General features: G+C 40.3%; 1 protein-coding gene across 1 annotated transcript in view; it reads left to right on the top strand.

The window, feature by feature from the left end:
• The window catches only part of pde5ab (phosphodiesterase 5A, cGMP-specific, b), a 112,004-nt gene that overhangs the window by 59,020 nt on the left and 33,750 nt on the right, over positions 1 to 19,234 (top strand). Inside the window, exons 9-11 of the mRNA XM_059354949.1 lie at positions 3,695 to 3,803; positions 3,887 to 3,971; positions 13,268 to 13,443. Of these exons, the coding sequence (XP_059210932.1) occupies positions 3,695 to 3,803; positions 3,887 to 3,971; positions 13,268 to 13,443 (370 nt within the window). The remainder of the gene's footprint in view (positions 1 to 3,694; positions 3,804 to 3,886; positions 3,972 to 13,267; positions 13,444 to 19,234) is intronic.

Here is a 19,234-nt window from a genome sequence, read left to right as displayed (position 1 = left end):
GTGGTGCCATTGTTTAAGTATCACACAAGGTTTTCTGTTCTGTTCTATCGTTATATTGGATACTTTTGTGAAGTTTTTGTTGGTGGATGCTACGGATTGAGTAACATTTGTCCCTAATTTGGTTGGTTTGCAAACCTATTTGTTAAAATTGCATTTAAGTACTGGTGCATGTAATGAATGACTATAGACACTTCTCAATTTGAAGGAACCATGAATCCCCATTTCAGGCGGAAGTGGTTGATCTCAACAGGAGACCAATCAGTTTGTTGTTCAATTAGTGTGGCAAGGGACGTAGGTGAAGACATTGACAATGTGTTGGGAGCATTTAGGTTTTGGTCCCCGTGGAATCAGTGCACAAGTACCCACCACAAGTGTCCGTCCAATGACTACGGTTAAAACTATATGAAAGTAGAATGTATGAAAAGTTAGAAAGGGCTGGGGAGCTTGGGTTCTGTGGTGGCCATTTTTGATTTCACCATTGCACATAGATAGATAGACGGACGGACGTTATTTATCCCAAGCTGGGATATTACAGTGTAGCAGCAGCATTACACACAGAGACAATAACGACACAATTAAATAAAAAGAACAACCTAGGCATACTTCAAGCAATAAAATATAAAAATACAATAAAATACAATAAAATGTAATGTAAAAATAAAGTGGCTAAAGAAGAAGTATGTATTAAGGAGTAGAATTCCAGTGCAGAATAAATATGAATATGCAGTATAAAAATGTTGGTGCCATGAAACAAATAAGGTGCAATGAACAGTGTGCATAAAAAACACAAAAAGTGCATAGCGACAGTATGTAATGAACCAGGCTATTATTTGTTATTGTACAGTGTGATGGCATGTGGCAGGAAAGATTTTTTGTATCTTTTCCTTTGACAGCGGAGCTGGAGCAGCCTGTGAGAGAAGGTGCTCCGCTGTCTTTCTACTGTGTGATTGAGAGGGTGCTGATCATTGTCCATTGTAGGGGTATCTGGTTCAGATACACATTGCCTCCAGCAGGGGTACCAAAATTTTTAGAGGTAAAGCTAATTTAGGTCAATTTTGCTATCAGAAATTGACTAAATTAATATTTAATACTTTAAATGAATTAAAGTTATTTTCGGGGCACCACCTATTCACTTAGGAATAGGAAAAGATAGCAAGTCATAGTAAATCAGTCTCATAAAGTTAACAAATTATCAATTTGGAACATTGATTATTAATTATGAATATAATTATAATCAAATTACCTTATTAATATTTAGTAACGGTTGAAGGAATTTTGGAGTTCTTTTCATAGAAGAGGTTCAGCAAATCACTCATTCATGTGCAACATTAAAATGAGAAGCATATTAATCCAAAAAGATATTTATTCTAAATAAAGCAAAGCAAACAGAACACACAATAACTAATCTACAAAACTATTTACAGTGGAAATGTGTGTGAAGAAGAATGTGTAACAAAATGGCTGACGAAGGGCGGTCAGTTAAGTAAATCAAAATGGCGGAAGCCCTTTTGTTCTTGAAGAACAATAGACCATGCGGCCTTGAAAGTCTATGTGTTGTAGGAAGCCAAATTAAAGTATATTTTATGTGGATTAGTGTGTGAGCAAATCAAATGAGTTATAGTTAATTTACATGTACAACTTTAAGTCTGTAGAGCAAGAGTAATCATACAACTTCAAAGGACCTAGCTACACAAAATACCACCACAAATATACTTAAACACACAACAGATCAACACCATTGATTAAACCTTAACAAACTTGTTCTTGCTTACTAACTGCCCAGTACTATACCACAGAGTCCAGAGTTGAAAGGGGGAAGCAGAAATCCTTTTGAAGAAGAATCAGCTCCTGGTTGGATTTTGGTGGTTCCAGAGTTATTTGCTGTTGGCTCGAGAAGCTTGGTGAGGGTCTCTGTGATTATATCCAGTATAGATTGCAGGCAGGAAACTTAGGTGGCGGGCCCAAGCTTGGTTTGGGGCCTTCCCTTAGAGCTGGAGAGAGAGGGAAATTGTCTGATCTTCTGAAGTGCAGACCGGGCCAGCAGCAGTGCTGACCCTCCCAGGGAGTCGAGGAGAAGAGAGAGAAGAAATGGCTGCAGAAGACTTTTTGTCTCTACCTGGGAGTTGTATTTCCTGTTGGTATTAGCCAATGAGACGCCTTTAGGTATATGCAGATACCTGTGGGGGTGGGGGTCGTTTGTCTTTGTTTGGAGGGGAACCAAGAGAGACCTCCATCTTGAAGCATGGAGAGAAATTGTTGACACAATTCTCACTGCATTCAGTCCATAAATCCAAATGAAACTTGTGGAATAGCTGTGACCCCTACACCATGATGGCCAGCAGTTTGTTCAGTGTTCTTCTCTCCACCACAGTCCCAAAAGTCTCCAGCCTGAGACCAAGTACAGAGCCAGCCTTCTTGATAATTCTATCAAGTCTGTTGGTGTCGCTGGCTCTGATGCTGCTGCCCCAACACACAGCAGCAAAGAAATTGGCGCTAGCAACAACAGACTGGTAAAAGATCTCCAACATCATCTACATGTACATGTATGTTTGCTCAACTTTATCTTGAGCTTGCTCTCATCATCTTCATCCACCACTAACTTCCAGACTACAGATTACTTTATCATTTAAAAACAAACTCTTGTGTGGTCTCCCCTGATTTGTCTGAACCTTGAGCCGGTTCATGACAAATGTGTAAGCCTTTTTTTTTTCACACTTTACACTTGTTGTACACTTGTTGTCAAAGCTCTACAGTCTTTGTGGACCTAACTGTGAATCATCTGCTCTTTTGTCATTCATACTCCACCACCTGCAATACTTTTTCAAATGCTAAAACATGGTTTTCAAAACTATTGAACACATTCAAAACAGAATGATAAAACATCATCTGTCTATTTCTGCAGAAACAATATTGAAATGTATAGAAAATCTTAGTTAAATTAAATGAATCAAATAAACCGCAGACTGCAAGTTCAGCTAAAAGCCTGTTACCAAACAGGAAAAATGGAGACGGCTTTGGGATTATTTTTTTTACTCATTACATTTAGTACAGTCAAAGTGCAAGGTTTTATTCTTATTTAATGATGAAACACCAATTCCACCACAATCAAATTGTGAAAAAGCAATCAAGCTCAAAGTTCAAAAAGTTAATTTTAGTTTATGTATTGTTCCTTGCTGTTATAGCTCAGTGTATATTTTCTGATTGAGAACTCTTGCCCTAGTTCTGATTTAACAAGCTTATTTTGTGATCAGTGTGAAGTGTTTTGATATTCTGAGTGAGTGTTGGTAATGAACACATGAAGAGTTTTTTTTAAAAAGTGGCTTCAATTGAAAAAAAATAATAGCCTATCTTTACTTATAGTAGTATATTTGTGAAAAACAAAAAGTTAAAACAAATTCCTGAAATTCAAAGACTGCAATGATATTCATCAAATGTACACAGTGTACAGTATAATCACTCATACTGTACAGTACTGTGAGGGTTCTAGTCTTCCTTCTCAGTGTTTTGTAGGTGTTGGAGTATGAATGGGGAGATGTCTTTTTAAATGAGAGGTGCATCCCTCCAAACAAACAACTAAAAAAGTGTTCCAGTCAAACCCCCACAGGTCCTCCGGGGTTTAATCCAGGAGAGCTTGTTTTTCATCTCATTATGTATGGTTAGTTATGAAGTTGTTTGTGTTGTTGTGTCTCCTCAGGGACTGTGATGTCAGTCAGATTAACTACATGTATGCCCAGTATGTTAAAAACACCATGCAGCCCCTCAACATTGCAGACGTCACCAAGGACCAACGCTTCCCTTGGACAGTGAGTATTATTTTATTTTATTTTTTTATTTCTTTTCACATATTTTCCCAGAGTGAGTGATTATCCCTCTTGCTATCTAACAGAGGGAAAACCCAGATCACACCAGCAACCAGATAAAGAGTTTGCTCTGCACTCCCATCAGGAATGGCAAGAAGGACAAAGTCATCGGTAGGATCTCTCTTTATCTCCCTCTCTGTGGTGTAGCACCATTTCAAGTACTAAACCTGGGCTCAAACCAACTATTTTGTTTACTACAATCACTTGGCTGCAGTAAGATCTCTTGGGAGAAAACTGGCATGACTGGTAAGGGATTCCATAATGCTCTAATTTAAAAGATAAGACAACCGCAAGATGTTGGGTGTGGACCACCACCACCGACAGACAAGATGTGAAGTTAAATTTGAGAGAGATGTGAACATTATTCCCAGATTGTTTCAGTACTTAAACAGGTTTTTTTTTGTTTTTCAATTTGATGTTAAATCACCACCATTGTTTGGATGCTTTAACAATCGTAAATCATTGGCCAAAGAACATGTTCAGCAAAAATAACATTACCACTTTCATAATCTATCCATGAATCGTCCTGACACTCCATCCATCACTGTGATTATCGTCAGCATAATTAGCTGATAGCAGCTCCATTAGTTGGCTATGAAGATGACTAATGACCATGTATGTCCCTCTGTGATCAAACAAAACAAGTCCTCATAGCCTCTCCTCCAACCTTTCAAAGTCCAGGTTACAAGCAAGATCAAAAACAGCTTAATTTATGACAATGAAATGATCTCCTTCTCCTCTAACAGACTTTTCCAGACCAGTTCTTTTGTTTCATTAACATATTATTAGCATCAGAGATGCAATACCTCCCGTGACCTAATAAGACACAGGTTTGAGCCCAGAAACAAGAACTGGTAATTGTATCTCATTCTCAATATCCTTTATTTAACCAGGTAAAAATTCATTGAGATTAAAATCTCTTTTTCAAGAATGACCTGGCCAAGAAGGCAGCACCATGATACATTAAGAACAATCAACCACAATTCTCATACACCACATTCAACATCAATTAAAGTACATACAAGATCAGGGACAAGACTATATGAAGATTGAAATGAGTACAGTTAAAAAGGAAATAAATAAACTGGTGACAGATGAATGAATAAACCCGGTCGTTATCAGAAAATAGCTTTACAAACAATTGCATTGACCAAGAGAACTATCTTCTCTGTCCTTCAGGATTCCTTTGAATTCTCCCAAGGTGACCAGCTCAGACAGCTTCAGCTGCTTTTGCATAATGTTCCAGGCAGAAGGCGCAGCATATTTAAAGGCCTTTTTCCCTAACTCAGTTCTAGCTCTGGGTACCAACATCTGTAACACATCCCTAGAACGCAAACCATAGCTACATTTGTTTGTGGACATGTAAACACATAGATATGAAGGGACCAGCCCAATAAGACACTTGTAAACAAAAAACAACCAGTGTGAGAGTCTGCGTACAGATAGTGATGGACATTTTGCAGTGGCATACAGGGTACAATGATGGACACGATTTCCACAGCCAGTTAAAAATCGCAGAGCACAGTGGTAGACGGTATCCAATTTCTTGAGGTACTGGTCAGGGGCGTTTATGTACAGCAGGTCACCGTAATCTAACAACGGTAAAAAGGTCGCAGTGAACAAACGTTTCCTGGCCTGCAATGAGAAGCATGATTTATTTCTAAAAAAGAAACCTAATTTAATTTTTAATTTGGAGACCAGTTTTTCAATATGAAATTTAAAAGACAATTTTTCATCAATAATGAAACCCAGGTATTTGTACGAATTGACCCTTTCAATTTCGGTCCCATGACTAGTTATAAGCTTTGGCAAAACTTTTGGTAGAGGTTTTCCATTTGAAAAAAGCATGAATTTAGTTTTATCTGTATTTAAAACTAATTTCAATTTTGTCAGCTGTGACTGCAGAACGTCCAAAGCAGACTGCAGGAAATGAAAAGTGTCTGCCACTGACGGGGATGAACAATAAATAATAGTGTCATCTGCATAAAAATGACAGGCAGCATTGGTTATTGTGTCACAAAGATTGTTTACATAAATAGAGAACAACAATGGCCCTAATATGGAACCCTGGGGCACGCCCTTTGACACAGGGAGGGAGGAGGACGAGGACCCAGCAAACTGGACACATTGCGTTCTTACTGACAAATAATTAGAAAACCAGTGTACAGCCTGCCTAGATAAACCAATTTTGAGTAGCCTATCTACCAAGGTGGCATGGTCTACAGTATCAAATGCCTTGGAAAGATCAATAAAAACAGCAGCACAATACTTTTTACAATCCAATGATTCAATTATATCATTAACAACTTTTAATGTTGCAGTAATTGTGCTGTGTCGTTTTCTAAAACCTGACTGGTGTTGGGATAAAATATTATTCACGTCTAAAAAGTCTTTCAGTTGGTCACTGACACATTTTTCAAGGACTTTAGCTAAAACACATAGTTTGGAGATAGGCCTGTAATTGTTTAAAACTGTAGGATCACCTCCTTTCAACAAAGGCAGGACATAGGCAGATTTCCAAATGTTAGGAATCTCATTATTAGAAAATGTCAAATTAAAAATATGGGTAAGAGGTTCTGCTATGAAGTCTACAGCCAACTTCAAAAATAATGGCTCAAGCTTGTCAGGACCTGCAGATTTAGCAGGGTCCAAATGCTTTAGGGCTCTATGGACCTCAATTACGTCCAGTGGAACAATATTAAAAGATTGAACAAAATCATTATTTGGGAGTGGAGATGGAGAAGTATTCTGCATATTATTAGAGTCCGGTTGTAAGGACTCAGGTTGAGAACCGGAGGAGACAAAATGTTCATTGAAGCAATTAAGAATTTCTAATTTATCAGTCAGCCTACATGAATCCTTTACAATACATGTTGGTAGGTCGTTTGTGGCCACATGTCCAAAAGAAGATTTGATGGTTTTCCAGAATTTTTTAGGATCATTTAAGTCGCTAGTGGTTTTTGAGAGGTAGTATTCAGATTTAAGCTGTTTGACAAGAGAGGTAAAGCGGTTTCGCAGCTGTCTGAAAATCAGCCAGTCAGCCTGAGAGTTGGATTTTCTGGCCTTAGCCCAGGCAATATCCCTTTCTTGTTGTAGACTAGACAGCTGAGAGGAAAACCAGGAAAACCAAATTCTCACTTTATGAGCTAGAATACTACCTGGTCCCAGACGTTTTATCATGAAGTACCAGAAACAATGATCTACTTAAGACACATAGGGCACCCAGGACCCCAAGCAGTTTCAGTGCGTTTTTGGCTCTTTTTACATTTTACTCAGTGTGGCCTTGAATACACTGCACCACATGTACTGCATCTCTATGGATTTAGCACAATACCATTGTATTGTGTGGGAGTATAGTCTCTACATGATATACATATTGAACCATTTGCATTGTTGCAACCTGTATTTACAACCTCTCCTGTCTCCTCCTGTCTGCTGAATCAGCAGAAGCAATTATGGCTTCTCAGTTGCACTGAGGTGCACAAAATGTAAACATGATAATGCAATACAATAAATATACATAACAAACAATAAACAATAAACTGCAAATTTTTTGGCATATTATCTTTTAAAGATAATGTATTTTTTATGGGATTCAGATGGTTAAACCTGTTCATGAGAATTCTCCATTTAAATCAACATCACACACGTTTTCTTGTGTTTTTGGCTGACCTACCCACGGGTCTGTATGTGACCTGTTTTCAAACGAATTGTCAGGGCGATGTGAGTGGCCCGTATATACGTTCTATCGTACAATACACACTGACTGTCTGCCGTCACGTTAAGTGAAGCATAATCTGCATAGACTGCTGTTTTAAATCACACAAAAATAATTGATAAATCAACAGCGATGGCAGCTGGTGGCTGTCGGCTTGCGACTACGCTTCCTTCAGACATCCAGGCAGCAGCTGCACTAGGTCGGCCTGCACCGGCTATGAGGGACTGGCAAACTGCAGCAGTTAGCATTACCGATTGGGACTCCATGGTGAGGCACCACACTTCTAATTCAGTCAGCCTCGCCTCCAACACAACTTATACACTATACTTATTACATGTACCATTATCAGTAAAGAAGGCACAAGAGGAGCTTAAAATTTGACACACCGAGCAGGAGAGAGAGAAGCGTTAGCTATAAGTGCTAAGCTAAAGTATCTTACAAAACTGAATAATGTATAAACAAATGTGATTAGTGATAAAATCACTACAAGATAAAGAGAGATATAAGTGCTAGAGGTCGACAGATATATCTGTAGTTTTCAGTCACTTATGCCAGACATAACTACATATGTTTGAGTTAGCCACACAACCTTATGTTTTGAATTATTGCTGTAGTTAACAACACAACTTATATGCAAATTTGCCACTTTAAACAGTTCCAAATAGTGTACTCACTGAAAACATGAGAAAGGGTGAGTAAATAACAACTGCCATACTTCTTTTACCCATAATAATGATACATTGTTGTTGTTGTTTTTGTTTTGTTTTCATATCTCTTTCTTTACAAAATCTTTCATGTACACTGGTGGTCTTCTGTTTCTTTGAGAACGGCACAAGACCTCCATTGGCGGTCAACTAGGTGCACTTTCCTCATTGTTTTGTTTCACACCAGGTACAACTGGGTCTTCCACTTCTGCAGTACCTGTGTTCTGTTCTCTACACTGGTCATTGGTGAAGGTACCACACATTCTTCTTCACAAGGTGGATCTGATATCAGAACTGAATCTTGCTCTTGTCTGCTGGTTGATCCACATGTTGCTTAACAACTTTACAATTTCCAAGCAACACTGTGTAGGAAACCGGCCCTGTTGTCTCCTGTATCATTAGCCATGTTTCCATTAGGGGGAAGAGTGACCACCAGGAAAGTCTCAGGCCACGCCCTCTCAAATGTCCACTCACTCTGCGTGTCTCCATTACAAAATGGTCCCCAGAGGGATTTACGAGACTCCGGAGGTGACGTATGGTTTTCGATCATCGCATAATCACTTAGCGACAGTTTTGACCGTGATCACATACACGACGGATTAAACACGATAGACGCAACTGTGGCCACCGTCGCTAACTGTGCACAACATCAGCAGCTGATCATAATCAAAGCAGCTGATCATAAACATAGTGATCTTGAATTAACCGGCATCGCTAACTGTGAGTGTCCGGTGCTTGTTGTAAACAAACAGAGATCGCTAAGTGAACACATCCTGCAGCAGCAGCACATACACACTGTACTGCTACAGAGCTAGCTGTTAGCCTATAAGCAATTTGCAGATTGCACTGGAGAGACTGCTATAGGAGGCCCGCGGCTTGTTAAGAAAAGTAAGAAGAGTCTCCAAAAGGTCTCCAATAACACCAGATCGCTGGATTTGTCGCCAGTCGCTTTTTTGAAAAAGGGGGGTCTGAAAAGTTGCTAAATATAGTAACAAAGTTGCTAAGTTGGCAACAGTGCTTTGCCGGTGCGTGTTGTTGTGGCATCGAGTACCACTTCACATCCTGCTTAGTGCTCTATCCAACCAGTATCCAGGCTTTTTTCAGGGGAGAGAAACGGTTCCCTGCCCTTCTACAGGGCTGAAAAAAGTCCCGTTTTAAGTCAGGTTGTATGACATCAAGTGTACACCTCAACTTCCTGTCCATCATCATTTCAGCAGTTGACAGTCCTGTTGTTGATTGTGGTGTGATGCAGTTGCTGAACGAAGCTCAATTTTGTCTCCAATGAGTCACCTGTACTCTTTTTCGTGAGTTCTTTAAAAGTTTGTGCAGCTCTCTCAGCTAAGCCGTTAGATGAAGGCTGGTATGGTGCTACAGTGTGTGTCAGAAACGATCATTTCTGGGATACCATGTGTGCTGAAACTGTTTCTCAGACCCCTAATGTTGTTGTAGATGTAGCAGAAGTCATTGGGTCATTTGAGTGTGCATTATCAATAACTGAGAACATTTTACCCAAGAAAGGACCTGCATAGTCAATGTGAAGTCTTCTCCACAGTTTCTCTGGCCACTTCCAGGGGTGGAACAGTGCACATGCTGGTGATTTTCTGAGTTCTTGGCAGATGACATTTATGTCATGGCATGACTTATGGCATGACTTTACCTTGTTTTCTATGTCACTGACTATCTGAGGCCACCACATGTAGCTCCTCGCCAGGTCTTTCATGTGTCTCATCCCAGGGTGTGACTGATGCAGCTGCTCCCTCAAGAAAACTTGTCCCCCCTCTGGAATTACAATGCAGGCCCCCCACAGTACACATCCATCCTGTACACTCAGCTCATATTGTCTCTGTTTATAAGGCAAAAGGTCTCTGTCCAGTTTATTTGGCCAACCTCTCAAGATATACTCACAAACTCTTGAGAGTATAGGATCTTTAATTGTCCATTTCTGAAGCTGATCTGATTTCTTCAGTGGAGTCTGATCCTGGTCCAACATTAACACCGTTTCCTCAGATGATGGACCACTGGGTGTCTCGGCTAAGAACATCAGCGTTGCCATTGTCTTTCCCTGCTCTGTAGATAATAACATACTTATAAGCTCTTAACAGCACAGCCCATCTCATTATTCTCAAATCAAAATCAAATCAAAATTACTTTATCCCTGAGGGGAAATTCAGTTAGTCTGGTAGAATCTTTTGAAGAATGAGACAGCCTGATGGCTGTCGGAGCGAAGGATCTTTTGAATCTCTCCGCCCAGCAACGGAGAGAGAGGAGCCGTCCACTGCTGTTTTTGATAAAGGTTTTGTGTAGCGGATGATCCAGGTATTTCAGGATGGCCTCGAACATCTTGACAGTGCATCTCTCCACCACCTCCTCCAGTGTGTCCAACCTGGCTCCAAAGAGAAGAACCAGCTCTTTTGACCAGTCTTTCCAACCGCCTTGCATCTCTGTGTCTGCAGCACTGTGCTGCAGACTGCAGCATAAAACAACACACTACCACCACAGACTGATAAAACATCTGCAGCATCTTACTACAGATGTCAACAGATCTGAGCTTCCTTAAGAAAAAGAGACAGCTCTGCCCCTTTTTGTAGACAGTGTCAGTGTTTAGGGACCAGTCCAACTTATTATCCGGGTATACACCTAGATACTTATAACTTGGCACCACCTCGATGTCCACCCCACAGGTATTCACTGGCTGAAGAGGGGGCTTGAACCTGTAGAAATCTATGATCACACACGTAACACATAACACATGCACACATACACATAACACAAACGTACATAAAAACACACGACAAATAGTCTTTGAGGTGTTCAGTAGGAGATAGTTCTTGTGACTCCAGTCACTGAAAGCTTTTATCAGATCCCTATATTCAGATTCCTGTCCATTCCTGATACACGCCACAATAGCAGTGTCGTCCGAGTACTTCTGGATGTGGCAGGACAGGAGAGTTGTATAGTCTAAGTCCGCTGTGTACAGTGTGAACAGGAATGGAGCCAGAACAGTCCCTTGTGGAGCCCCTGTGCTGCTCCATTTGTGGAACAGCTTTCATCTCATGAAAAAACTTATCAATGGCTTGTAATCTGTGCAAATCACAAATTTTCTTCAATATAAATACTGCTAATCCCTCTTTATCAAGTTGGGAGTAGTTCTTTTCTGCAGCAGCAATTGTTTGTGAAGCAAATCGGAGTGGTTTCTCCGCTCCATCTGCCGTACGTTGAGCTAGCACTGCTTCAACTCCAAATGGAGACGCATCAGGTGCCAATATCAGTTCTTTCTTTTCATCATAGTGTACTGAAACATTGATGGTTTGCAATAGCTCTCTTGGCAGCTTGAAAGCCTTTTCTTGCTCTGCCCCCCAAAACCACCATTCATCCTTCATCCAAGGTAGACAGGTTAGGTAGGGACTTATTGTAAAAGTTTGAAAAGTACTTGATCCAATGTCCAGTAGTGATCTTTGTCATCTTTTCCAGTCAAAATGTTGTCATCAAGGTACACTGCTACATTTCCATTCCCTGCAGTACACCTTTCATCATACGCTGAAAAATGGCTGGGCTGAAACTCATACCAAAAGGCAATCTTGTATAAGTCCATCCATCCATCCATCCTAGACAAGAATGGATGGATGGATGGATGCATCCACCCATCCATCCATTCATTCTTGTTCGCTTATCGGGGCCGTATCGCGGGGGCAGCAGGTTAAGCAGGGCATTCCAGGCGCCCCTCTCCCCAGCCACAACGTCCAGCTCCTCCTAGGGGACCCCGAGGCGTTCCCAGGCCAGGCGAGAGATATAATCCCTCCACTATGTTCTGGGTCTTCCCCGGGGCCTCCTACCAGTTGGATGTGCCCAGAACACCTCTAATGGGAGGCTCCCGGGAGGATCCTTACCAGATGCCGAAACCACCTCAACTGGCTCCTTTTGACGTGAAGGAGCAGCAGCTCTACTCCGAGCTCCGGATGTCTGAGCTCCTCACCCTATCTCCAAGGCTGAGCCCAGCCACCCTATGGAGGATTTCAGCCGCTTGTATCCGCGATCTTGTTCTTTCGGCCACTACGCAAAGCTCATGACCATAGGTGAGGTTTGGAACATAGATGAACCGGTATATCAAGAGCTTTATTACCATATTTTTTTCAATTGCAGCTGTGTAAATAACAGTTTTTTTGTTATGAGTTCGCCGTGTCTCTCTCTTTGATGTGATACAGGATGCCCCATGTTTTAATTTATTTGAAGCAGTACATGCTTGTGTGTATGGACAATATAAAAACAGAGTGAACAGAGTGAATAAAAACAGTGCCACTTGAAAACCACTAGCCCTTTGATCATAAAATCATAAAGGCCATGCACACACACATACACACACACATACTACTCAGGATCAAAGCAGGGAGGGGGGAATTTTGACATTGCCATGTTGTCGAATGTTTTTTCTCGATTTGCAGCATTTCGATCTTGCAGTTGTTTTGAGGTTTTTGTTATTTTTGCAACATTTTTCTTTGGCATTTGTTTTGTGGGTTTGTAAGATTTTGCTTCTGATTTGTTTTCGTTGATTGCAGCATTTTTCTGTTGCATTTGTTTAATGTGTTTGTGTGTTTTTGGTTTCACATGATTACTGTGTACAATGTTTTGCCATTTATTCAGCTTTGCTCTTGTTTTCCACTGTATAAAAGTATACTAACTACTAGTCTCCAAAACATTACCACCATTAACTATTCCTGTACCACATAGCCCACAAAGCTGCAAAATTGCATTGACCAAACAGGGTCAGCCATATAGTAGGTATTGACCTAGTCTTGTTTTTGAGTTCACAAGTAATGATGTATGCAAGAATTTTGAAAAATTATTTATTTTTGTTGTCTACTTGTTTTTGATTACTGCACATTGAAAAGATGTGTACAAAATAGTCCCATAGTAGCAGTGTTCTCACTTCAACTATGTGTCCTGATCTCCATGGCAACCTTCCTATGTGTCTCTTTCTGTCTGTGTAGGTGTATGTCAGTTGGTGAACAAGATGGATGAAGCATCTGACAGCGTGAAGGCCTTCAACAGGAACGATGAGCAGTTCCTGGAGGCATTTGCCATCTTCTGTGGTCTCGGCATCCAAAACACACAGATGTATGAAACAGTGGAGAGAGCCATGGCCAAGCAAGAGGTCACCCTGGAGGTCAGCCTCACACACACACACACACACACACACACACACTACATTCTGTCACTCATACTGACCTGGGAATTGAACAACCCTGGTCAGTATATTTTCAAAAAATGCATCATCACATATTTCTTTATTTCAATTGGTGGCTTGTCAGTAGATTCTCAGATAAGATGTTATTTACCTCAGATGCAAAGAGAGACCCAAACCCTATAAGGATTTTTGTGATATTTTAGGGGAATACTGCTCATCTTTCTAGGAAAGAAGGGTCACATCTGCATTTTTCAACCCGGACCCTATTTCCTGTGTTTTGCATCAAAGTGACTAATGGGGACAACAATTTTTGGTCCAATATTGTGAGAGCACTGCAGCCAGGCAAGGCCAATTGTGCAAGATCAATGTCCCTCCACAAAGGCTACGTTGACATGATGATTCGGGAGGAAATCTGTGTACATACGGTGACGCCAAAAAACAGTGGCAAGTAAATATTCTACTGTCCCTGCTAAGGCCCTTGCAGCTTCATATGAGGTGGCATATCTGGTGGCTCAATCCAAGACTTATTTTTTTCATGTTTACAAGCTCTCAGCAACATAGACGTTTAAAATGAAATATGGGCTGTTTTTATCCCCATTGTGTTTTGTTAAGACATTAATTAGCATATGTTGATTACCATTGTTTTCTTTCATTATGAAGAAAAAATAAAGTTTGCGTTATTTGTTTACATTTTAACCATTGCCGGTTGATCGATCCACTTCATTGTGTTCCCACACCTTACAATTCCTCCACTGACATTAGAGTGAAATTAGAGCCAGGGTGTTATTGACAATCAATAAATGTAGTACAATATGAATTTAAAGTAGATTTTTCAGTTGTTTTTTCAGTATACCTGCACCGCTTTTCTTTCAGTGCCGCGGACAGCGCTTTATCAAAAGTGCGTTCCCCCCTGGGGGCTGGGTCACAGACAACATGCATGTCAAATTGGGGGTGGCGACTGGATGAGGACCACTGGTGTAAACGGGGCCTAAAAGTGCTTACTTTTCCCACTGACAGGCTCGGGGTTGTATTTCTAGGCATCTGGAAACATGGAAAGCTAGAAAGGTCTCATTCTGAAACTTTGCGAGTGGTGACTCGTTACTGGAAGACAACAGTAGAGTGTGCTGGAGGAGTTTGTTGTGTTGGAGTACAGAGAGCATAGCTCAGTTTTATCTTGAATATTTTAGATAAAAACAATGGTTCATGTTTGCTTATTCTCAAAATCATACCTATCAAAATGCTGGGCAACATTTGGCGCAGCTTTCAGAGACTATCTTCATTGAATACAGCACAAGCTGAAGTTGTGGCTACTTTTGTTACAAATGGATCCCTACACTGTGCCTTGCAGATCATTGGGCTGCAGTGAAAGTTATGACAGCGATGACTACTGCTAGTCAAAGAGGAGAAGAAATCCTAATACCGAAGCATGTCTTCTTCACGAAAAATGCTGTGGAGAGTGGAGAGAGCAGCTGCAGACAGAGCAGAGGTCATGTTATCATAAGATATGTAGTCCTTTACACACAAAAGCATGGCAGGATAATAGCAAAAAGAATCAGACAGTAAGACAGTAGAATGTGAAAATATGAACTATTTCATGATGATGTTAAATTCTCTACCTAGTTAATCACTAACAGGATTACATTTCAGTCTGTTATTTAGCTGCTGGCTGCAGCACTCTCACTCAGTACTGGACCAATTTCAAAAATGTTTGCCTCCATAAATCACTTAGATAGAAAAACATCGGAAAGGGTTGAGGTTGAAAAAAAAAAACTTCTTCTAAAAAGTTCTTCTTTAGGCCAAATATAAAACCAACTCCTTTTCTCCAGCTTTTATAGACAGTAAAATAAAAATAAAATACTGTATTGTGCAATATTGGATGTTAGCTGTTAAATGTTATTACCTCACTGTGCAGGTTTATAGTATTCCTATTAGATGTAATACAATCGAATAACAGCTGTTCTCGTATCTTTGTTGACACTGTGTCAGAGAGGTTATGTCTTTTTTTTTTATTAATAACAACTCCTTCCTTGTTGTTCCTTTTTTTTTCGTTTCCCTTCTATCTTGCCCTAGTTTCCTTACACCTCATCCACTCATCATATTGTGAAGCTCTCGGTCATACATTTTCTTTAGCAGGCACCTGCGTCTTATTTTTGGTGGCTAACCTAGCCTGGAAACCAGATGAATATGACAAGTTAATTTGTATTTTCTCTGGGAGATAAGTCTGATCACTCTCTCACTCAGACTGATTTTCAGACATCACTGGGCTTGTCATCAGGTTTGATTGGCTTTGAGGTCCAGCTCAACTCCAGCACTGATTAAATTTGAATCAATATTATGTTACTGCTATGCCTATTTCTGGCCTCCACTGGTTTCAGAAATATATTTTAGTGTACTTTTTACCTGTAATTTGAGAAAGTTTGTCACCGGCTGCCATATTTGTCCTGACAGACCAGGGACCGTTCCAACATGCATGTGTCACTTAGCACTGAAACACATCCGTCATTGCTCTGATTCTCTGCACCTGTTGATAACACCTTTTGGAAATGAAAAATGAACTAAGAGGTTCACTAATGCTCATAGGTCTGTTGATGCCAGTCTATAGCTGACATAAAATAACTTTTGATTTGGTCTCCAGAATAACCTCAGTTGTTTCAGTCATTGCACAGGGTAACAAGTACTAGTACAACGAGATTTGCCATCAACCCGTCCAAAATGTATAAAACACACAAATATGACAGAGGTGAAAAGGACAGGAAGACAGAGATGAAGAAAAGGATATACAGCAGAAAGTCAGGGGAGGAAAGGAGGAAAAAACAATGAAAAATACCTCAGCAACATAAGCATAATACACTTCACAACATGAACAGACTTATGACATGCCACAGGAGAGGGGGGGCAGCATAACCAAGCAGCCATCCGGACCTGCAGCCATTTGAGGCGCTGTTCACAGACCCGTCACGTCATCCATTGGTTTGTGGACTGCCCGTTTGAAGCATCGAGTTCATTGTTACGGCTGAGAAACCGGAAGAGACCAAATTTGGACTGGGGAGGCGCGAGGAAGGGTGTACCTAAAAATAAACTGTTAACGCTAAAACTAAATGCACGCTGGATCTCAATAAGCCAATCTGGATTTCAATAAGCCAATCAAACGCTAAAACTAAATGTGCGTTACTTACCAGAAAAAATTAACAGCCGACTCCTTGGAGTGTCTTCAAATAAACCGAATGCTGAACAAGACATTTTTGAATGTAGAAAATGTTCAAATAAACTTTAAACAAACAGGTTCATGGCTATTTAGGCGTACACAGTGCCGTGGACACGCTTTGTTTTGTTTTGCTTCTCTCCTTATGACAGCTTGCCGTGTGAGCAACCTGTCAATCAAAGGTAACCACGTCCCAAATCTTACCCTGCTTTATCAACTATTTTCTTCTAAACGGGACCAATATTTACGCAATTAACATCATATTGTCTTGAAGACTTGAAATTAGCAATTGAGACCATAATCTTGCCACCAGATTTTTTCTGAGGAAATAAATCAAGTGAGAAGTCGTCTCATTTTGTATTGAGATAGATAGGAGATAGGAGAGAATAGACCTATAAGAGGTTTTTCTGCAACCGCCGTTGGCGACCCCTGTTGAAATTTTGAAAATTTGCAGGCTTAAGGGACTACCAGGTGTGCTTCACTGCTCAGACCGGGAGGTTGCCACCTGGTTTCAAACAGCAACTAAAACAGCTTCCCCCTATCTGAACCCAGGTCCACACACCCTCACTCTCACTACGCTCCTCCAATGAAAGGTGTTTGCAGCTAAACTCTCCTCCTCTGTAGTTCCCTGGTGGTGGAACAACAAAACACTTTCACACACAATGAAGATGGTTGAAAAATGAAAAAAAAAAGAGATAATTCTTCTGTGCACTGTTTGCATTATCTTATTGGACTTAAACTTAACCTCATGGCACTGACTCTTGTGTTGTTTTGACTCTTAATTCTTGCTTGTGTTGTATGAACTTTAAGATGTACGTCGCTTAGAATAAAGGCGTCTGCTAGATAGCATTGTAATTGTAACATGTTGAAAGAAATGTAGTATTAATCAAATAATAATAATAAAAAGATGAGAATCAAAAACATGTCATTTCAGATTTGTGTTTATGGCTGTTTAGTTGTGATGTTTAAGATTGGGGGAGGTGATTGCATTTTAGTAGTGAGGGGAGTGAGAATCCTCACGAATACAAAAATAATGAAAAGAACAGCATGTGTGTGAGAGCATCTCTGATAGAGCTATATGTGGGTGTGTGAGTGACAGTGACAAGGTCATGCAGGAGGATTTTTCAAGCTTCTTCTTGACACTTTCCTGCTTTCAGCCTTTTGGCAGAAAAGCACAAATGAATTAAAGTGAGAACCTACACACATTCATAATTGACTATTATACCTTCTGTTCGGTCTCATGTACTTCCCCACTCCACACACACATTTAGACACCCACCGCCACCCAGCAGGTTCCACTTTCACTGTAAGGAGGAAAACATGACCCTTCAGACTAAACTAGAGATGTTCTGATACCATTTTTTCCCTCCCGATGCCGATTCTGATACGTGTGGGTATCGGCCGATACAGAGTACTGATGTTATAAAAAAAAATATCATACTACACCTGCATGACTGTGATTTGAATGTCATTGTTGTAAGGCCTGGCTTTGTAAAACATGAATAAATACAGCAGATTCAATTCAATCAATCCATTTTTTTTTACATTTAAAAAAAAATAAAACAGTAGCCCTATACAAAACAGTAGTGCAACAGCAACTTAACTAAATAAATCTGGGGGTCCAGGGGCATACCCCTCGGAGAACATTTTTGCCCTAAAAGCCTAAATTTGGTGCCTCTCGCACATTCTAATGCCACTATTCCATCTTAATCATTGCATATTTTAGAGAATTATTGTAAAGGAGAATAAGGGTTCTTCTATGTTTTATTTAAGGCATCTTATTTTGACTTATTTTGTCTTCTTGTAAATTCTGTGGTGGACTGTGCTAACACATCCATGTGCTCTTATTTTGAAATCTACATGTGTTTGCTTTTATTTTGAAAGCGGGTCTAGAACGTTCTTACCATAGCGCGGTATGGTGTGTTTAATTTACACTCAAAGTCAGCCGTGTCAACCTGCTTTGACACACGTGTGTGTCTGTTGTGTCTGTGTTACGTAAGCAATTCCTCCTTGTCCATCTAAAACAGCTGCAGGTTGCAGCACAGCGCCACTGTTTTAAGAGCGGCAGAGAACTGTGCCAGAGCTTAACGGAGCGAACCAGTAAATAGATTACTAATTTAATAAATTACGTGGTATCAGATCGGTGCTTTGACTCCAGTACTCGCTAATACCGATGCAAGCATTTTCGTCAGTATCGGAGCAATTTCCGATACTGGTATCGGAATCGGAACAACTCTAGACTACATATTTTAGTTACAGGGGATACGATATTGATTCCTACATACTCAATTCCACTCATTTGCCAAAAAAAGGGTGTATCCCCCAGATCAGTCCTAAATGTATTAGAATTGAGAGGCATCGTTTAGTTCTGCCTCAAGTGATGCACCTATTAGTACATGAAAGAGCCTTGGCATGTTGTTTGCAGCAAGACGGCCTGAGATGAATCCCACTATATAGACTGTGGATTAAATCACTCCATCCAAACTCGAGCCAGTGTCTTTGCCAGTATATTATAATGTCAATTCAGAAGATTAAAGAGACGATAATTTCCCACTTGTGTTGGGTCTT

Source organism: Centropristis striata, chromosome 17 (assembly GCF_030273125.1).
Source record: "Centropristis striata isolate RG_2023a ecotype Rhode Island chromosome 17, C.striata_1.0, whole genome shotgun sequence".
Taxonomy (NCBI): domain Eukaryota; kingdom Metazoa; phylum Chordata; class Actinopteri; order Perciformes; family Serranidae; genus Centropristis; species Centropristis striata.
The sequence above is the reverse complement of the archived record's forward strand: the minus strand, read 5'-3'. Positions and strand labels throughout refer to the sequence as shown.